Source organism: Xiphophorus couchianus, chromosome 4 (genome assembly GCF_001444195.1).
Source record: "Xiphophorus couchianus chromosome 4, X_couchianus-1.0, whole genome shotgun sequence".
Lineage (NCBI taxonomy): Eukaryota > Metazoa > Chordata > Actinopteri > Cyprinodontiformes > Poeciliidae > Xiphophorus > Xiphophorus couchianus.
This window is the reverse complement of record NC_040231.1, coordinates 27,538,985-27,558,115: the sequence shown is the minus strand read 5'-3', so window position 1 is coordinate 27,558,115 and position 19,131 is coordinate 27,538,985. Positions and strand designations below refer to the sequence as shown.

Here is a 19,131-nt window from a genome sequence, read left to right as displayed (position 1 = left end):
CTGACAACATGAAGTAGGCAAAAAGGTCTTAATAATGAAATTATATTTGGTTTGGAAATGGTTTCATGCCATTTTCTAAGACTTTGAGCCACCAGTGAATGATTGTCCACTAAACATCAGCATGTGAGCTCATACTCATCAAGCTTCAAGCCAATAACCTGAAGTATAGCAAGAAGTCCATCTCTGACTGATAAATGACCTGTTAAAGTACGGACTCAATTGATCATGTGGCATGCTTTTAAACAGGCTGCTTAACCTTCCGCCGTGGCTCAGCGAAACTATTTCTACAAAATAAACTTAAAAGACGCTCAATGGCAGTTGTTGCCATCAAGGTTGGCAATCCCATTTATTAAGGTTAGGAGCCATTTTCTTTGTTCACATGTGAACACATGTTGGTTTGGATCGCCTTTTCACACCACATAATTCAGATCATTATTTGGACACTGTGTGACAAGAAACAACAAAAAAGAAAGAAAAACTAAAGAAATCTGAAAGAGGGCAAATACTTTTTTCACAACACCACATGTTCAGATAATAAGCCTTGAAGTATTATTAGATTTACATAAAGTATGCCCGTTAATGAAAGGCTCCTGAGGTGCAGGGATTTTAACCATAACTGTGTAACTCTTTTGCTTGACTAATTAGCCCAGAATGAGTGTTTAAAAAAAAAAAGCATCACAGTGAAGCTCCACCATTTGTTTTTTTATTGCAACATAATGTGTCGTAAAATATCCCACAGAGAAGCTTGTTGCGGCAAGGTCCACTTTAGCACTGTGCCACATGGTTACTCTTTCTGAGAGGCGGCAGGCTGCGATGACGCCAGTAATAATATTCATGTCTGTTTCTGTCTGTAACTGTCTATTACATGCCACAACACGCGTTTGTCCCACATGTGTCCGTTTCTCCATCTTCATGTACCCAGAGCCTAAAAACCAAAACGACAGTACGACTCAAATCTTTCTGGAATGAATCTGTTCGATATTCTCTCCCAGTTTCGATCGAAGTCACACGAAATGCTTTTTTTTTTTACGCAGATGATAATGCAGCTTGATGTCATACACATGGATGCTGATGAATGTTTTGTACCACAGTGAACAACATGAGTTGATGCTGTATTTGTTCATATCTCTCATTAAATTTAATAACCAACAATGTCTTGGTAAGTATGGGTTGCCGTTTTTTTTTTGTTTTTTTTTTAATTTCCTTTTTTAATCTTCTTGGATTATTTATATATTTTTTACATGTATATTTGCCATTCCTACATGAACCCATAAAAGCTATGGGTGATATTTTTCAGTGAGTTGTCAGATTTCAACGTAGCTCTCGCCAGTTGTCGTCTTTTGTCGCTCGGCAGGTGTCGGGGTGGGGAGGGGGAAAAAAACCCCAAAACAAAAAAACCCCCCAAAAAACCAAACACACTATTTACCTCGAAATGTTGACAACTCAACCCAAAAATATATCCAAAGAGACTTCATTGACTTCTGATTTAACTGTGTGAGGCTTTTAAATCATGTAAAAGTGACACTGAGCAAGCCTTTTACACGTAGGATGAAGTCCGTAGTCAGCAAACGAATTGGTCCCCCTTTCATGCCTCCCCTTTGTCAATGTCCCCCATTTGCTGTGTGATTGCTTCAGGGCAGCAACAGCGCCTTTTTTTTTTATTTTTTATTTTTTTATATAATTTTGGTTGTTTATTTATTTATTTATTTTTGTCTTTGTTTTTGATTGGAACGGTCAGCAGGGATTCCCCGCTTTTATGATGGAAAATTAATAACAAAAATACATTGGAAAAAAAAAGAAAGAAAAAGTTAATCATCCATTCTCAAAGCACTGACAGATTATTACCTCTGGACGCACGGTCTTTTATATTGTATTGCCCGCAGCAACCTCAGCAGTGCTGGTGCATGTTGATAAACTTACATCAACACTCACGGTTCATGTAGAGGTCACATTCCTCCCCACATTCTCCATGGCTACCATGGATCTTTACCATAGCTGGGCCGCGGAGACGAGAGGGTCGTGGTAAAGACAGATCCAGTATTGTCAGCTGTCCATGTCTGCATTCCTCTGTTACATAACTCCCCTCAGCCTGGGACTTATTGACCTTACGCTCACCCAAACACAGTAAATTTTGTAATATGAGAGCTTATTAACACGTGTGTGTGTGTGTGTGCGTGTATATCAGTGTGCGTGTGTGATTTGTGTTTATTTTGTGTGGGCGTGCACAAGTGTATATGTTTGACTGTCTGGGCTGAAGAGTGTGTGCATATATGTACAGAGCTGTGAGAAAGCATTGGCCTACTTAAAGCTTTCTGATATTTTTGGCTTTTACCTTGGACTTTAATTACATATATATATATATATATATATATATATATATATATATATATATATATATATATATATATATACAGTACAGACCAAAAGTTTGGACACACCTTTTAATTCAAAGAGTTTCCTTTATTTTTATGACTATTGACATTGTAGATTCACACTGAAGGCATCAAAACTATGAATAACACATGTGGAAATATGCACTAAACAAAAAAGTGTAAAACAACTGAAAATACCCCTTATATTCTAGTTTCTTCAAAGTAGCAACCTTTTGCTGTGATTACTGCTTTGCACACACTCTGCATTTTCTTGATGAGCTTCAAGAGGTCGTCACCTGAAATGGTTTTCACTTCATAGGTCAACCTGCCCTGTCAGGTTAATAAGTGGGATTTCTTGCCTTATAAATAGTCATGAAAATAAAAAAACCCATTGAATTAGAAGGTGTGTCCAAACTGTACTGTATATACAGTATATATGGGGGAAAACGTTGCCCAAATCAACCAATACCCCGACTTTCAGAATTAAGACCCACGCCTGAGAACATGAAGAAGGCCAAATATTTTAAAGAGCAACACAACACGATCATCTAAAATGGGGAAACATCTGAGTGGCGCCATCTATCGGTCTGGAGTGGAATAAAAATCAATTTCCACGGGGCTCCGGTAAAACAGTTAGTCATTACTAGGTCTGTCACAATAACAAATTTTGCTGGACGTTAAATAGACCTAGACGTTATTGCAATAAACAATTACATTGTTGCCTTTTGAGACCATTTTCAAATAATATAGTGGTATTGGCATAATAATGCAAGAACACATTCTCAGGGATCAAGAAACTTTAAGTTCTAATCAATATTTAACACTGGTACTGAAGGATATTTTAAATATCCAAAATAATAAGCAAAAAAACAAAAACAACAAATAAAATGAATTATGGAGTCTCTGTAAACAAAAATCTCCCTAAAAAAAGGGCTAGCTGAGACCAAATCACCGGTCTGACGACGTTTAACACCTTTTTCTGTAGAAAAAGAGAGAGAAAATAGAAAAACAATAAATCATGCAAATGGAAATTATTGAGCTTGTTTTAATTTATTATGCGATTAATTGATTTATTGCTCATATTGTGACAGGCCTAGTCATTACCTGCATCCGTTTCCTATCAGAGAAAACATAGACCGGGTAGAACCTTCACAGGAGTGGCCAGCGGACAGCGCATCATTGACTGGTCCAGGAGGCCACAAAGGCACCGGAGACCTCACTTGCCTCACTTTACGATTAACGTTAGTGAATTAACAGTAAAAAAAAAGACGAGCCGAGAAGGAAATTCGAGCCCTAAACCGCTGCTTGGAAAACTACCAAATTAAACATGGTGGCCGTGTGTTTTCATCTGCGTCTGACCACCAGGAAATCCTAAACTAGGATGTCTGGTCATCAGTTTGCAACTTTGAACCCCGGCGCCTTATGCAGCAGGACAAGAAAGACTTCTCAAATAGAAGGTTTTGGAGTGGCCTGTTTGAAGTCTGTACTCAAATCCGAATGGCAAACAGACCTTAAAGAGACAGTTTGTTGTGTGGCTGAATTAAAGCAATTCTGCAAAGTGTTGGCCAAGCTCCCTTGGGAGCGAAAAACACTCGTTGCCAGTTGGAAGTTGCTGCTGTACAACAAATTTCTGAATACTTTAAAAAAATATTTTATGTATTATTATTTATTTACTTATTTTGTTTTTTACGAAAGTCCAGGATGATTTGGATAACTTTCACCCCTTACTAAATCTAAAAGTATTATTCAAACACTGCAGTTTCTTTCAATTCAGGTTATCTCTGTCTGAGAATATATATATATATATTAAAAAAAGAGAGAAACCTGTAATTAAGGTTTTTACAAAATATCGAGTGTGACAGGAAAACAAAACCAGAAGAAATCAGTAAAGGGGGCTCAATCACTTTTTCTTCACAGCACTGTGTGCGAGTCTGCTCAAAGTGTGTTTGCGTATGTACATCTGGCTTCACCCATTCACGAACATGTTTGTCTCGTGTGTTTCTCTTCGTGTCAAACCAATGTGCAGAGCAGACAGCAGAAAATATGATCAAAGCTTCATCCAACAGACAAATGAACAGAGATGCCAAGCATGACTGCAGTTCGGTTGCGTCCACTGCATGAGCGGATAAACAATCACGCAACAGCTGGATAATCTCTCTTTATGCATAGCTGAATTTTTCTGGAGAGCTCTATGCCTCAACCAGCAGTCCTGCATGGCAGTTAAGACACCTCTGCGCTCAGTAATAATGAACAAGTTTAAGTCTGTCTGCCGTTTTGTGTTTTCAGCCATGACACTCGTGCTACTTCTCTAAGTCAGTCTCTCTCTCTTTGTTTTTAATTGCCATTCGCGAACACTTGGAAATCCCAGGCTTTGGTAAGGACACTTGCTTCCAGAGTCAGTTTGATTTAAATGTCTTTTGGCAAAATGATTCCACGTAATCACTTGATTTCGTAATGAAAACGTTTCAATAACAGAATGCGCCGAATCACGTTGAAATTGGACCCTGGTTTTCTCTTCCTCCAACAGACCCTCACTGCTCGAAAGGCAGGCATCTCGTTTGCTCTGGTGAACAGGTCAACCCTGAACAACGAGGAACTGGTGAGTATGCGGAAACTGCTGTTTTTCTGTCCATCTACCTTGTTGACAAAGCGTTGATGTTTATTCACTCCATGGCCAGGTTCCTCTCACAGGGCAAGCAGAGGGCAAATTCAGTCGCTAGTTGAGTCAAAGAGCATTTTGTTTTTGTCTTGTTAGAGAAAGAGTAACTTTAGGCACAGTGAAAACACACAAACGGATACAAAACACTGTTTGTTAAACCTTTGCTGCTGCAAGTTGTTTGTTTTTTTTAATTCATGTCAAATCTTGCTTAATTGCATGCTCTCATCAATAAGTTACCAGTTCAGAGATGATTCTTTTATATTGCAACATGGCTGCACACCAGTCCACAAAACAAAGTTGATAAGGACACAGGTGACCATGTTTGGTGTGTGTCCATTGATTGTTGACCTCAACTAGACAGGATGAAGTTAAGTGGAGATGGAGAGAGCCAGGCCTTTTCGTTCAACATCGATGAAATGCTAAACCTTGTTACAGCTGAAAAGGGTGACCTAACTTTATATAAAAGCTTGTGTATTGAGGACCAGACTGTCATTAAAGTTCATTTATCTGTAAAAGCCAGTGTCTCAGTGGTCTTGGCAATAAATCCAATCTCTTTTTCTTTCTCTTGATCTGAGATAAATGCAGCAGTTTTAACAAATTGGCCCCTGTAGACAGCATTTCCTTCCATCTGCTGTGCTCTTAACAATTTGGCCGAATTCAGAAAATTAAGTTAAAGCTCTGACATTTTATTTACACAACGCTCGGTGTTCAAAAAACAAAACAAAAAAAAAACTGTGCAGTGCGGGTGACTGAGCAATGGAGAAAGGGCAGAATGTCTCAGTCGATGGTGTGAGACACTTTTGTGTTGACCTCTAAAGCTATCTCGGCATTAATTGATTGCAATTCTTCCCTCCCTGAGGGAAAGATGGCGTAACAGGAGGCAAACAGCAGGAGAGCGAGCAGTTCCTCGGTGAGAGAAAGCAGAGCGCAGTTTTATATCCGCTGATGTGCAGCAAGCAGCTGGCTAAGCCTGAAAGATTACTAGATTTAAATGAGCTCGGCGCGCGCAGCGCACGCATTTCATCTTTTCAAGAGATCTCAATGTGGCCTTCCATTGGTGGAAACCGACTTGTGTGCGTGTGCACGTTTGTATCCCGCTTGATCTTCAGCTTCCGTGATCGACTTGTGAAACGTGATCACCTCAACATCCTGCCGACTGACTCAGTAGAGATTTGACTCTTTCAACGTAGATCCGATTCCATTTCCGATTCTTGGGGTCACAGTTCGACTCAGAATAGGGCTGGACAATATGGCTGAGCAACATGTCACAATATAAGTGTTTCATATCAGTCGATATCCGTAGTTGTCCTTAGCGATAGTTATTGATTTGTTTCTTTTGTTTTGCCAAACTGGTGCCATGACCTTTCCTGTTTTATCCACAGTTTTCTCTCCAGGCCGTTGTGTTTTATTTTTGTAAGCCATGGTGAAACCTAAACAAGCTGTTGCTAGGTAACCAAACAGTGAATGAGTTAGTTGATGCCACCAACCTTGCTTATTAGCTCGCAGTGAGAGGTTGAACAGTTACAAGTCTTTCCTGTGCCTACATCCCCCACAATGCTGTGCGGTTCTGGATCAGAGTTCAGTGAATATTGTATATATTGGATATTGTATCAGATCTATTGTTTATCAATATTGATAACATGGCTATCGTGATATATATTGTTATTGATTTATCATCCAGTTGTGCAATTTTTAATTCAGGAACCAATTTTTCCAACTCAAATGGTCTAGATATTCTGTTTAAATGAAGTGACTGACAACAGAACGACAATGTGCCTACCACATCTATATAAAACAATTACTTAATATCAGAGTTAATGAAAATACACACACGGCCTTCTACGGTGGCCAAGTGGATGCGACTTCCTGCACACTCACAAATACGAGCCGCGAAGGCGTGCAACTAAAATAGATCTTTGAGCATTTTACAATCGATTCAAAACTCCCAGGACTAGGATTTGTGATTTCCCTGCACCTCTGTTGCAAAGTCATAGTCATCGGCGTGATAGTAGCTGAGGAAGCAAAAACGACGTGCACAAAGCGCACGTCCCATCTGATGCTTTGGAAGAAGAAGAAGAAAAAAAAAAAGGCTGACTCTTGGTGATCTTTGGTGTCTGTGCTGCACTGCGAACTTGACATCTAGGGATTCTGATTCGGGGCCACCGAGGGGAAGAGGTTTATAATTGGTGGAGGCGAACTGGCTTCCGAGAAAAGCTTTAGATTGTGTGCGCTCTTGGTAAGTAGGACAAGCAGATGTCAGAGTTTTTATCAGTTGCAATAAGTCCAGCAGAATGTTTTGCGGCGCGAGCTGAGGGAACACACTCCACAGCACGCTGCTTGATAGGAGGAGATGGGAAAGAGAGCGAGGAAAGGACAGAAATTAGGAGAGGAGGCTAGAAAGCAGAGGAGGAAATGATTTGTCATCGTGAACACCCCCTGGTCATAGTTCCTCTGCTCAGGCAGCCATGTTGAGCAAACTGCCTGCCCTGGAGAAACTTTTGAATCTATTCAGTCCTTTCTTCTTCCAGCTTCTTCTTTGCTTTGTTGCCTCATCTTCGATTTCTGCTCTTATCCTTTATATTTCAAAACGTCCGTCATTATTGATGCGGGATCCCGTCCGTTGGTGTTTTTTTTTTTGTTTTTTTTCCATCATGTTTCCTCTGCATCAGCTTCGTAGAGCAGAAGGGGACTGTGCGCATTGGGCCAGAATAGCTCGGCCCGCGTGTCCGGTCCAGGTTCTGACGTGACCACAGCAGCCTTTTAACAATGCCTGTCGACAAGAAAGAGAGGTCGTGTTTACCTGTCCAGACGAGGCTCCGACTCTCACGGAGTGGGGAAGGAAGCTGCGGTCTGACAGAAGCCAACGAGTATCTGGGAATAAGACGTGACGTGCTCCTGTAAGTCTGTTCAGATATCATCAGACATCTTGTTAGCAGCAAAACGTACCAGGCTGAGTGGAGGAGGCTGGCGCGAGAAATCTTCCAAAGATTTTTTTTTCCGTTTTTTGTGCGTGTGTGTAATGTGCTGAACAGAAAAAGACATTGGCCAGAGGTTTTTACTTTTCAATAGTTTTTTTCAGACGAGTGATCAGAATTTTGTGCCTGATGTCTGAGTTAAAAATTTTGGAAAGGTTTCACCTGATCTGTTCTGATTAAGTGCTAAAATACAAGTGAATATAAGAATTATAGTATTTCCAATTTTAGTTTTCTTTTTAGCCATTTTGGACATTAGCGGCCATTAATTACTTATGTTTGGAGTAGGCACCCATTCATGTGATATTGCCGTTTGTTTTCATTGGAATTCTTTACATTATTGTCGAATAATGACTATATTACTGTAAATGTATGTTTACGCAAGCTACAATATCACTTTCCCCTTGAAATTTCAGTTTAATATCAGTCCAACTTATTTCTGTAGGTGAAAGACTCCAAAAGTATGTTCCTTTTGCTGAGAAAAACAGCATTAGATGATCTCGTTGGTCTTCATTTAAAAAAATAAAAACAATTATTTATTAAAACCTAAGACCAGGAGAAATTGACCACAAACTCAAAAAGCCAATTTGATACATGGGAACCTAATAAAACAATCAACACTGAGTGTATTGTGCATGTTCCAGTATAAAGTCATCAAACAGGATTTCACTTAAAACACAATCCTTAAAAATTTTAAGTAGAGATTAATTTTCTTTTAAAAGGTCACACTTGTATTGTTTTGTATTTGCCATTAACTGTATTGTCATGTCTACTATTACTAACACCCCAGTAGGTAGGGGTGGGCTAGTGTTAGGCTTCATAAAGTCTGCTAGCATTTCTACATCTGGTATGTCCCACAACAGACAGACTGAAAGCTCAGAGACGGCCCTCTTGTTATCCGCTGAACATCTTGCTCTCACGCGTTTTTAATGAGCACAGACATATTGGACCTTCTTGCTGCAACGTTGCTACCAACTGCGCCACCATTCAGTCGTCAACAAAGGCTTCTACGCCAAAAACGTATTACCATACTTGCAAATAGTCCATTCTGGTCAGCAGCTAATCTATCTAGGCGGTGTATGGCAACGGGGGACGAAGAAAAAAGAAAAAAAAAATAGCATGAATTGTGCTTAATGAGGGGAAATTGCAAAAATAGTTAATGCCAAATAGGCTGCAACAGGATGAGGAGACTAGCGCTGTTGGTGCTAGTGGTTGACGAGGACAACGGGTGGTGAATCGAAAAGGAAGATGGCAAGATTAGATTTTCTTTCTCTATCGTGTTGCTCCCTTGTTGAGGCTACAGCTGTTGACCACCTCTCACCGTGTTTCACACGAATCTCCAGGGCAACCTCACAGGGTAACACGTCAGACTGGCACGTGCAACACTCTCCACGTATCTGCTGCACAGCAGAGAGACGGCGCGAGCGGGAGATTGGGAAGAGAAAATCACACCATCCGTGCGGTGATCAAAGACGCATTAACACAGATCCGAGGTTCACACACTGTCACCGGAGCAGTTGGTTTGCTGGTTGGAAGTAACGGGCTGCTTAACGGCCCAGACATGTCATTGAGACAGACGGAAATCGAGAGGGCCCCGTGATTTCCCAAACGCGTCAAAAATTTAATTCGCTCCTCGCTCGCCCCACAAGCGCTTGTTGTTCAGTGCTACATTTGGTGAGTAGCAGGCACCTTTCAGAGATTTAGTCAACTTTCAGACATCTCTCACTCGCTCTCGTTCTCTTTTTTTGTTCTTGCTCTCCCTCTCAATCTGTTTATTGCTCACTTTTAAAAGCCTTATTTACAACATCCATTGATTCAGCCTTCAGGTCCTGGTGGAAGGCAAGACTCCTGCAGAGATACATTCAGTTTGAGGAGAGGCTTCGGTTCTGGACATTTCTCTTGCTTTAGCCTCGAAGCCACTCAATGGAAACAAAGCCTGTGAACAAAATACGCTAATTAATCTGAGTAATCGGTTGTATGTAATCAGTCATGAGACTTTCAAGAGAACGCCCTATGAACCCCCCTAAAGGGTTATGGTTGGAAAATTTGATTTGGTTTGTTCCACATTTAGCATTAGACACAGATAACCTCACTAAGTACACTCTCACCCTTTGTTTATTTAGGAGCAACACCAACCTGGAATGTTGTAAAAATGCGATATAAATGCTAATACCTGGTTGTGCCAATCTTGGCAGCAGGAACTGCCATTAAGGTGTTGGCAGCAGCTGACGTTGAGTCTTTCACGTCGCTGTGGATGACTTTTGGCCCGCTCTTCTTTGCTGAAAGTTTTATCTCAAGCACAAATCATTGGTTTTAGGTCACGCCACAGCATCTCAGGCCAGACTTTGACTGGGCCACTCTAAAACTTTTGTTTTGGTCCTTTTTGACTCACTTCTGTGTCCTTTTTCTCCCAGTCTTTAGTTCTTATTGTTGAATCATGAACCCTGACCTTAACTGGTATTATGCTGTTGGTCCCAAATCATATCATAGAACAACTTTTATGTTTTTTTTTCAGTTATCCAGATTTGTTTTGTTTTCTTAAATTTGTTTTATGATCTGAAACATGTCACTTTGACATGAAAACAAAAATAAAATGAAATCTATCATGGGCCAAAGTGGACTCTGATCAGTTTTTAAGTTTTAAGCTGCAGCACTGAGAAAGTAACATTTCTTTTAACTGAAGCTACTGAGGATATTTGTGTTTGGACTCTAACTATGACTTTATTGTTTAAAAATCTGTTTTCTTGGTGTTCATCGTGTTGTGTACTGAGAAGTACTGAGGGTTTCACAATATGCTGGACAGCTCAATTTAGCTACCACTTGCTTTTATTAACTTCTGGAGGGTTTATGAAACATATTTTCCCCAGCTCACTGTGCCGGCGGTAGTTTAATGACATCAGCCGAGTCCCTTCTGGCAACGGATCTTTTTTAATCACTGCCGTCACTTCTTCTTACTTTTTTCCCCCCCTCCATTCTGTCGCTTTCAGAAACTGCATGTCTTCAAGAAAACCCTCCAGGCCTTGATCTACCCAATTTCCTCGACTACACCCCACAATTTTGAGGTGTGGACGGCGACCGCTCCCACCTACTGCCACGAGTGCGAAGGCCTGCTGTGGGGGATCGCCCGCCAGGGCATGCGCTGCTCGGAGTGCGGCGTCAAATGCCACGAGAAGTGCCAGGACCTGCTCAATGCGGACTGTTTACAAAGTAAGGGAGCACTGCAATTCACACTGCAATAACTCCAAAGTCTCTGGCAAAGCTTGTTTGGTTTCATCCAAACTAATTTCAAAGGTGCTCTAATTAAGATGCCAGTCTTACATTGGCAAGTTCATAATCACACAGGTGTATTTTCTCCTTTAATTTAGAGTTTTTGATTCTGTACAGTTAACAGGCTTGGATAATGATGGAAAAAATAATTAATCAATAAATTACTGATACTCTCATATCTCATGATGATACTTGAGTGATTCACCGAGATGCATTTATCTGTTTTGTGGCTAATTTCTGCTCTATAAAGCCATTAATTGATTATGAGAGAGGTGGAGGCAATGTCCCACTGTGCGAGAGAGGGAAGTGACTGTAAAGCACTGCATGGAAGGCACCTATTACTCTACACCTCAAAATAACTGCTGCTTCCTAACGAACTGTCACGGAGTATAAATCAGATTTTTACTTTTGTATTGAATGTCTGTTTTTATTTGTCTGTTGCTAGGAGACGAGCACATTTTGTGGTAACCAAGTGCCATGAAGTAAACATCAGATTTTTACTCTTGCAAAATTTACCAACTGTAAATTTCGTGTGTCTAAGCAGATAAGCAGTATTCCAAAAGGACTTATGTTTTATAAACTATAATTAATTTGGTGTTAAGAGATGGGTGTTTTTTTCTGATAACTGCCATGAAGTATAAATCAGATTTTTACTTTTGTGTTGAATGTCTCTTTTATAATATATTCACCACCAATGACAAAAAAATTATAATTTTTGTGCAGTTGGTGAATTTCTGAACAATTCACCAACTGCGCAATTCTTGTAAAGTAGAATAAGATAAGTAGTATTTGAAAAGAGAAGAAGAAATGTTATGTTTTCTGAACAATAACAATATTTGTTGTTAATCTGTTGCTAGGAGATGAGCGTGTTTTCTGGTAACCAAGTGTCACGAAGTAAACATTTTAATTTTGCAAAAGTAAAAATCAGACGCAGTGCATTAACACTAGCACTAATATTAGCACTGTGCATTGCCCCCCACTAGTGGGAGTCAATGTGAAACGAAGACATCAGCTTTCTGCTCTGTAGTACATTAAACATCTGCCAGCAATGTACTCCTGATCACTAACAACTTTCTGATTTTAATCAGGAGTTTGTTCACCCAACCAACTCCCTACATCTAGTGGGTGGCGCAGGTTTCTACAACGATAGTAGCCACACAGGCACACCCGCTAGAAGGAAACAAACACACCCAGTACAACACTTTCATTCTATTGGGTGAGAGGTTGCCAGGCGACTGTGCCAATAGGCGTTTCCAAAAGCCAGCAGAGAGACCGAGCAGCGAGTGTGAGCACACGGAGAAGTTTTGAGTACAAACGTTACAAGTTTTGAAAAGAAAGCCTTGAAGTTCTGCTTTCAACATGTAAATGTGTGCTCTTGGATTATGGCAAAAAAAACAAACAAAAAAAAATCCCCCATATACATGGTGCATTTGTGTCACAGTGTGAGCCACTCTGCTCATTACAGCATCCAATCAGCTCTGTCTATGAGGCACTACCTTGTTATTACTGGGTAGAACGCCACCTGCTAAGAACAATGTGACTCTTCGGGATGGTCCCTCAGCAACGCTCTAAGTGGATTATCTACGTCCCGGCTGTTCTAAAATTTTGTATTTCAGTACATTTTCATACACGTACAGAAATGCCATTTGTAGTTTGAGCTGTGAGTTATCTTCAATCTGTGCTCATTACCACACAGCAGATAGATAGCACTCTTATCAGATATTAGTAAAAGAGGCCATTGTTATATGTGCTTCCTTTGTCACACAGACAGATCCAAAAGAAAATTTTGGGATCTGATAAACACGCCGGAACTAACACACACTTTGTGCACAGATCAGATCGCTGAGCAAGTAAAAAAGAAAAAAGTAGAAAAACTAACACTATGCATTAGATCTTGAACTCAACCGAATCTTTTGGATCAATTTTTAGGGGCTGTGGAGAAAAGTTCCAAGCATGGGGCAGAAGACAAGACTCAAAATATCATCATGGCTATGAAGGAGCGTATGAAGATCAGGGAGAAGAACCGCCCAGAAGTGTTTGAGGTGATCCAGGAGATGTTCCTCGTCTCGAAAGAAGAATTCGCTTCCCATCTGAAGACGGCCAAGCAGGCCGTGCTGGACGGGACCTCCAAATGGTCTGCCAAAATCACCATAACAGGTGGGGCCTGCTTTCTTAGGACAATACACAAATATCTGTCAATATTTGGTAATTTAGTAATACCTACAGTCAACAGAAAAGTGAGATGTATTTGTACCGATAGACTACCAACGGTGATCTGAAAGGGAAAATGTTTTTATTCTGATTGACTTTAATTTCTAATGAATGTCTGTCCCCTTGGCCATTAACCTCTAACACAATATCACCAAGTTCTATACACATTTAAGTAGAGACTAAAACAGAATTTGACGGATGCTGTGGTTGTTTTGCAGAGGGGGTTAAAAAACATCATTGATATTGATGAAGGGTATTGGTGTGCTCAGGATTTATTGGTCCTCTCTGTCATTTTGTGGAACCTGTAAAAGCACAGGATGTACGATCCGTACGGATGACACTTATTTATTTATTATATATATATATATATATAGCTGTGATTTAAAGAAAAGAAAAGACACAAAGTAAGCAGTGGGAAGGTATTTCAAGTTGTCCTTGTGTATGCCAAATCTTAAGTGGTTGTATGTTAATTACAGAGCAGGCTGCTATAAAAATAGCTATTTTAATCAATTAGAGTCTGCTTGTGTCAACACAAATTAATTACATTTTTATTCATGCTTTACGCAGAGTCCAGTTTTATTTTTGTATATTTACTCAGCTTCTGCATGAAAAAAATACCATCTACTGAAATGTGAAGGTGGCAAATTAACACAGAGACAGAAGCCAACAGACAGAAACTAAAAACCAATTTTCTCAAAGAAAAGCAGATTATAGTCGAGGTTTCTGTTTTACCTGACAAACATTAATAGTTAGCAGAGTTTATGTTTGCATAGACTATCAGTAGCAATTTTACAATCAGATTGTTTATGAGTTCATTTTATATGTTGTTGATGGTTGTCGTTAAATTATTCACATCACGTATCGATTCTTGATTCATCTGTAATACAAATTTTGCTTTCATGCTTTGCTTTACTTTAGGCATCATAGCTTTGTTTTTAAACAGGCAGCCTCTGTACTTAAATGCTTTTAAAAATAATTTTATTAAAACAAGCAAACAAACAAAAAACAACTTTTTCCACCCAAAAAGTTTCAATAAGTGCTTCTAGGTTCAATTTAGGTTTCAGTGAGACGTCATGTTTGGATCTCATCGTCGAGGATCGCTTGTGGTCATTTAAACGAGTGACTTTGAACACATGCACTTCCTCATTCACAGCCTGATGAAATCCCAACACAAAAACACTCAAATTCAGATGATATAGCCACTGACAAGTAGTTCAGCGTTTGTTTGAAGCGTCCTAACACCTTCCTGCACAGGACTCGCTGTTCTTTCAGGAGGCGTTTGATTTTGAGATTTCCTGAAGCAAGCAGGCCACAGACCCCCTTCCCACTAGATCTTGCCCCCCTACCCCACCCTCAAATCCTGTCAGCTTTGTGCTGAATGATATATATATGTACCTTGAATAATTTAGTCGGTGACTTATGCATATTTAATGCTGCAGTGTCCTTTTCCCCTTTTATGGTGCTTGTGAAATACTACAGTCTTTCTCCCTCTGCACCTACTAGTCTGAATCACTGCCCTTTATTTGGAGCCAGGAATCAACTCAGCAGCAAGCACACTGTAGCAGAGGGAACTCACACACTGGCCAGAATCTGCTTTCATCTTAGATTAAAGAAAAGGATTGCAAATAACATTATGAATGAAAGTGCAATTACAGAATCAAGGCCTATACTGTATTTATTTTGCATGAGTATAGCACTGGTGTAACTTTTTACTGCGTGCTTTCTTTATGTTTCTGCTGTCTGCGTTTCCCTGACTTGAAATGTTCACTATAAAAATTATTCACCCTCTTGGGTAGTTTATCCTTTTTGATTTTAAAAATAAGTCATGATTATCATAATTTAGCTTTTCTGGCTAAAAAATATTGCAAAAATCAAACTAGATGACAAAAGTTAAAACAGATTTCTACACAATATTATGGATTTAATATAAGTATGTGGCATAAAATAAGTGATGCTCGCTCTGTCAGTCTGAGATTTGGCCACTAGAACATCCACCCTGATGCCAAAGTGTTGAAATCAGGGAACATCCCCCCCAATTGAAGTGAATAGAAGTGTACTTTTTGCCTGTTTTCAAATGCGTCGCGTTTGCTTGCGTCAGAGAACTTTACAATAACATTCTTGTTATCAAAGATATCCACTATTGTATTCAAAAAATAAAAAATGCACTAGTATCACTGGAAATCAAGTCTGAGTGTTACAAAAGCAACCCAAATAGGCAACTCTCCCCCTTCTGCTTTCTGGTAGACTGATAATTGCATGTGGGTCACAAAGACGTGAATTGTAGGTCAGTAAGACATTTAATTTAGCTGGCACGCTAAATTAGACATTTAGCTGGCACGCTAAAAATCCGGCTCGATTTAAGCAACGCATTCCATGTGCAAGCGCATCCCAGTAAATTTGTATATTCGCTAGATTATTTCAGTAACTCAAGTCAAATTCATATGAATTCATTTCACACAGAGTGATATATTTCAGTAGTTTATTCTGAAGTTTGATAGCAAGACTTGCAGGTGTTGAAAACAAACCAAAAAAATTCCATATTAAAATAACTTTTTTGCTTTTTTTTTACTGTTCTTATGGAATTTTTAAGACACTTAATTTTGGGTTTAAGTGTTCGTTAGCTTAATCCCCAGAGTTAACAGAAAAACACACCCATAACTTATGTTGAGACGTTTACTCCATACATGCACGCACACACAAACTACGGACACAAAGGTTCTACACAAAAGCCTTTTGTTTCATATGGAAACTTTCTGTAGAAACGAAACTTAACTTTAGTTAATTTAGAGCGTCGGATGACCACTGGGAGGACCTTTAGTGACGTAACACATCAGCAGACCAGGAGGCGGACCTTAGGATATAAGCAATGTGTCTTCCGTGTTTGAGCAGATGCTGTATAATTCCGGTTATATTCACTCCACAACAAATTAGCCTGTGAGGGTAAGCATCTCTCTTTTCTAGCGCTAAGAAAGAATAAAATAAGTAAAGTCTGATTATTTGTGTCGGCTGATTTCCTGCATGTGTGGTCACATGGTTCCGGTCTGTCAGTAAACTCATATGATAACACTTACAACTCTGTGTGGAATGAAACTATACAATATATAAGTTTTACATTTTGGACTGGATAACAAAAAAAAAAAAATTGGATGATGATCTTATTTTTTTCGATTGAAATACATGCTGATCCACTAAGTAAGGTGAGTGGCTGATATCAGCCGAACCGTGTGAAGCTCTGAGGTCAGTAACTATATCAGAAATGAAATTGGCATGACAACGAATTAAAATGATGCCGCTGTGGAAAACAAAAGGATTATTGCTGCTTCTCTCAGGGGAATTATTAAACCAAGTTGAATGTGTTATAACAAAAAAAAAAACGGTCTACAAATACTCTACAGTGTCATGTCCCGCTTGTCAGCATTCTGTCCAATATCTACATTCTAGCACACAAAGGAAGAAATAGCACTTCACATAAAATGGCAGTTTTTGTCAGAAGGCTCTCAGAGCACGCGTTTTATGTAAAAATCATACAGCACTGGCAACTGTGTGAAATTTAAATCCCGCTGAAGGATGGTCAACACTGTAACTTTTTATTAGAAAGTCGGGAGGGGGAAAAATTACGGCGCCTTAAAGCGCTTCTATTGTTTCATCGGCACCATCTCCGGTTTTATACGTCTCATCCTTCTCTGGAAGGAAATATACGGAAATAACAGCCCCGGTTCCTCTACGTCGTCCCTTTGTTTACGACTTTCCAAATTATTTCCCGAAGATTTTGTTAAAGTCTACATCGGCGACGCTACTGGCATGAAAAGATGTTACGCTTCACGTAACGTGTGAAGATTTGCTGTTTTTCCGTGTTGACACAATGTCTTCCTGTCTTGTGTTCAGTCATGTGTGCGCAGGGATTACAGGCCAAGGATAAGACGGGATCCAGCGACCCATATGTCACAGTCCAGGTGGGGAAGACCAAACGCAGAACCAAAACCATCTTTGGCAACCTCAACCCTGTCTGGGATGAAAAGTTCCACTTGTGAGTGCTTTTTAATAACGCGACATTTCTTTGACCGGCTAATCCTCGCACCGGCGGGATTAGGAGTCGTCTGTTTTTGTGAACCTGGAGTCGTTCGCAAACAATTTATTTCCTCTGTCATGCTTAACCAGCAGAGAGGCACCGCATGCCAGCTGTGGTTTTAGAAATTAATTTTTTATTTTTATTTTTTTCCATTGGTATGCTGCTGCTGCTTCTGTTGTTGTGGGTTTATGTCTTTGGCGAGTAAAAATATATCTCAGTAATCTTTTACTTTAGATTGACTCCACGCTGTAGTATTTCATTTTTGTTTCATTTCTGATAAATTTGATGACTATGACTTGCAGCTTTTGAAAACCAAACATGCAGTGCAACGCTGTGGCCCCCGGGGGCTCCCCAACTTTTCCATGCCGTGGCCCTCCAAAGAGCTTTAGTTTCTGGCCAGGAACCCTACTTTGCCCAACCACAGACAATGTTAATATGTACACAAACATCAACTTCTAGAATGTTTTCCTTGAATTTTATTCAATAAATAATAACTATTACATTTTCTTTTAGCATGAATGCTAAAATTAGACCTTCTGATTTTAGTCAGCCAGGCATTATTGGGCGTTTTTTTTTTTTTTTTTTTACAACAGCAGGACAGTGAATCTGGTAAATCTGATGGGCAATCAATCAGAAAGATGAGGATGGTAAATAACATTTAAATTCTGGTAAATATGGTAAACAATATTTTTACCATATTTATTTTTATGTATATTTTATAGAAATGATTAAAAACAGATTAGATTCTGTGCAAAAAAAAAAAGAATAAAAGTGATTTAAAAAAAGATGAATTACATTTTTTGAGTTTTGAATTCTTTTTTGCTCATTTCTTGCCTCCATCTTCCTGAGGTCCCCCTAGGGCCCCTGGTGGCCCCCCAGGGGGCCGCAGCCCCCACTTTGAAAAACACTGCTGGAGTGTTTTTCAGGTTTATAGACATGCAGCATGTTTTTGTTGGTGAATATCTCCTTATTAAAAATCCTTTTATTTTATTTCTTATTTGATCACTTTCTGAGAAGCTGAAGTTGGAATGTTAATCAACTGTTTGCAAGAATCATTTAAATTAATAGAAAACATAGTTTGAATGAAAATGAATTGGAAAAATGGAAAAAAATAACCTATAATTTTGTTATTTATTTAGAAAAGCCTGCAGTGGACGCAGACGCATTAATACTTCCCATCCATCATTTGTTTTGTTTTTCACGTTTTCTCCCCATAGCAACCTGAATGGGTCACTGGATTTTCTTGCTCATCTGAATGAAGCTCGGTTCTAATTAAAAACCGGCGTGCAAGTTTCTAGGAAACAACTTTGAAATATTCTCTTCATCCTCAATAACAGGAGGCTTTGGCTTCACTTCGAAAAAAGGTCGCCATGGTTACCATAGTGCATGTTGCAGGTGTTGAGTGAAACTTAAACAGTGAAACTAGAGGCTGTAAGAAAATTTTTATTTATTTTTTTCAGGAGCTTCTGAGTTAAATAATGTTTTCCTTAAAACCATTTCCAGTTTATTACCTAATTCATGAGCACAGCATTGATAGGTTCTCTCCTTTGGGCCTGTTCCAGCACTAATATTAACACTTTA

General features: G+C 39.4%; 1 protein-coding gene across 5 annotated transcripts in view; it reads left to right on the top strand.

Moving 5' to 3' along the window:
* Positions 1-19,131, top strand: part of unc13c (unc-13 homolog C (C. elegans)) — a 164,028-nt gene that overhangs the window by 24,931 nt on the left and 119,966 nt on the right. For 2 of the 5 annotated variants that reach the window (XM_028014535.1, XM_028014538.1), the window contains exons 6-10: positions 4,741-4,746; positions 4,900-4,971; positions 10,991-11,210; positions 13,200-13,427; positions 17,367-17,508. In XM_028014535.1, coding sequence (XP_027870336.1) covers positions 4,741-4,746; positions 4,900-4,971; positions 10,991-11,210; positions 13,200-13,427; positions 17,367-17,508 — 668 coding nt within the window. The remainder of the gene's footprint in view (positions 1-4,740; positions 4,747-4,899; positions 4,972-10,990; positions 11,211-13,199; positions 13,428-17,366; positions 17,509-19,131) is intronic. The other 3 variants (XM_028014536.1, XM_028014540.1, XM_028014537.1) reach the window with 2 other exon arrangements.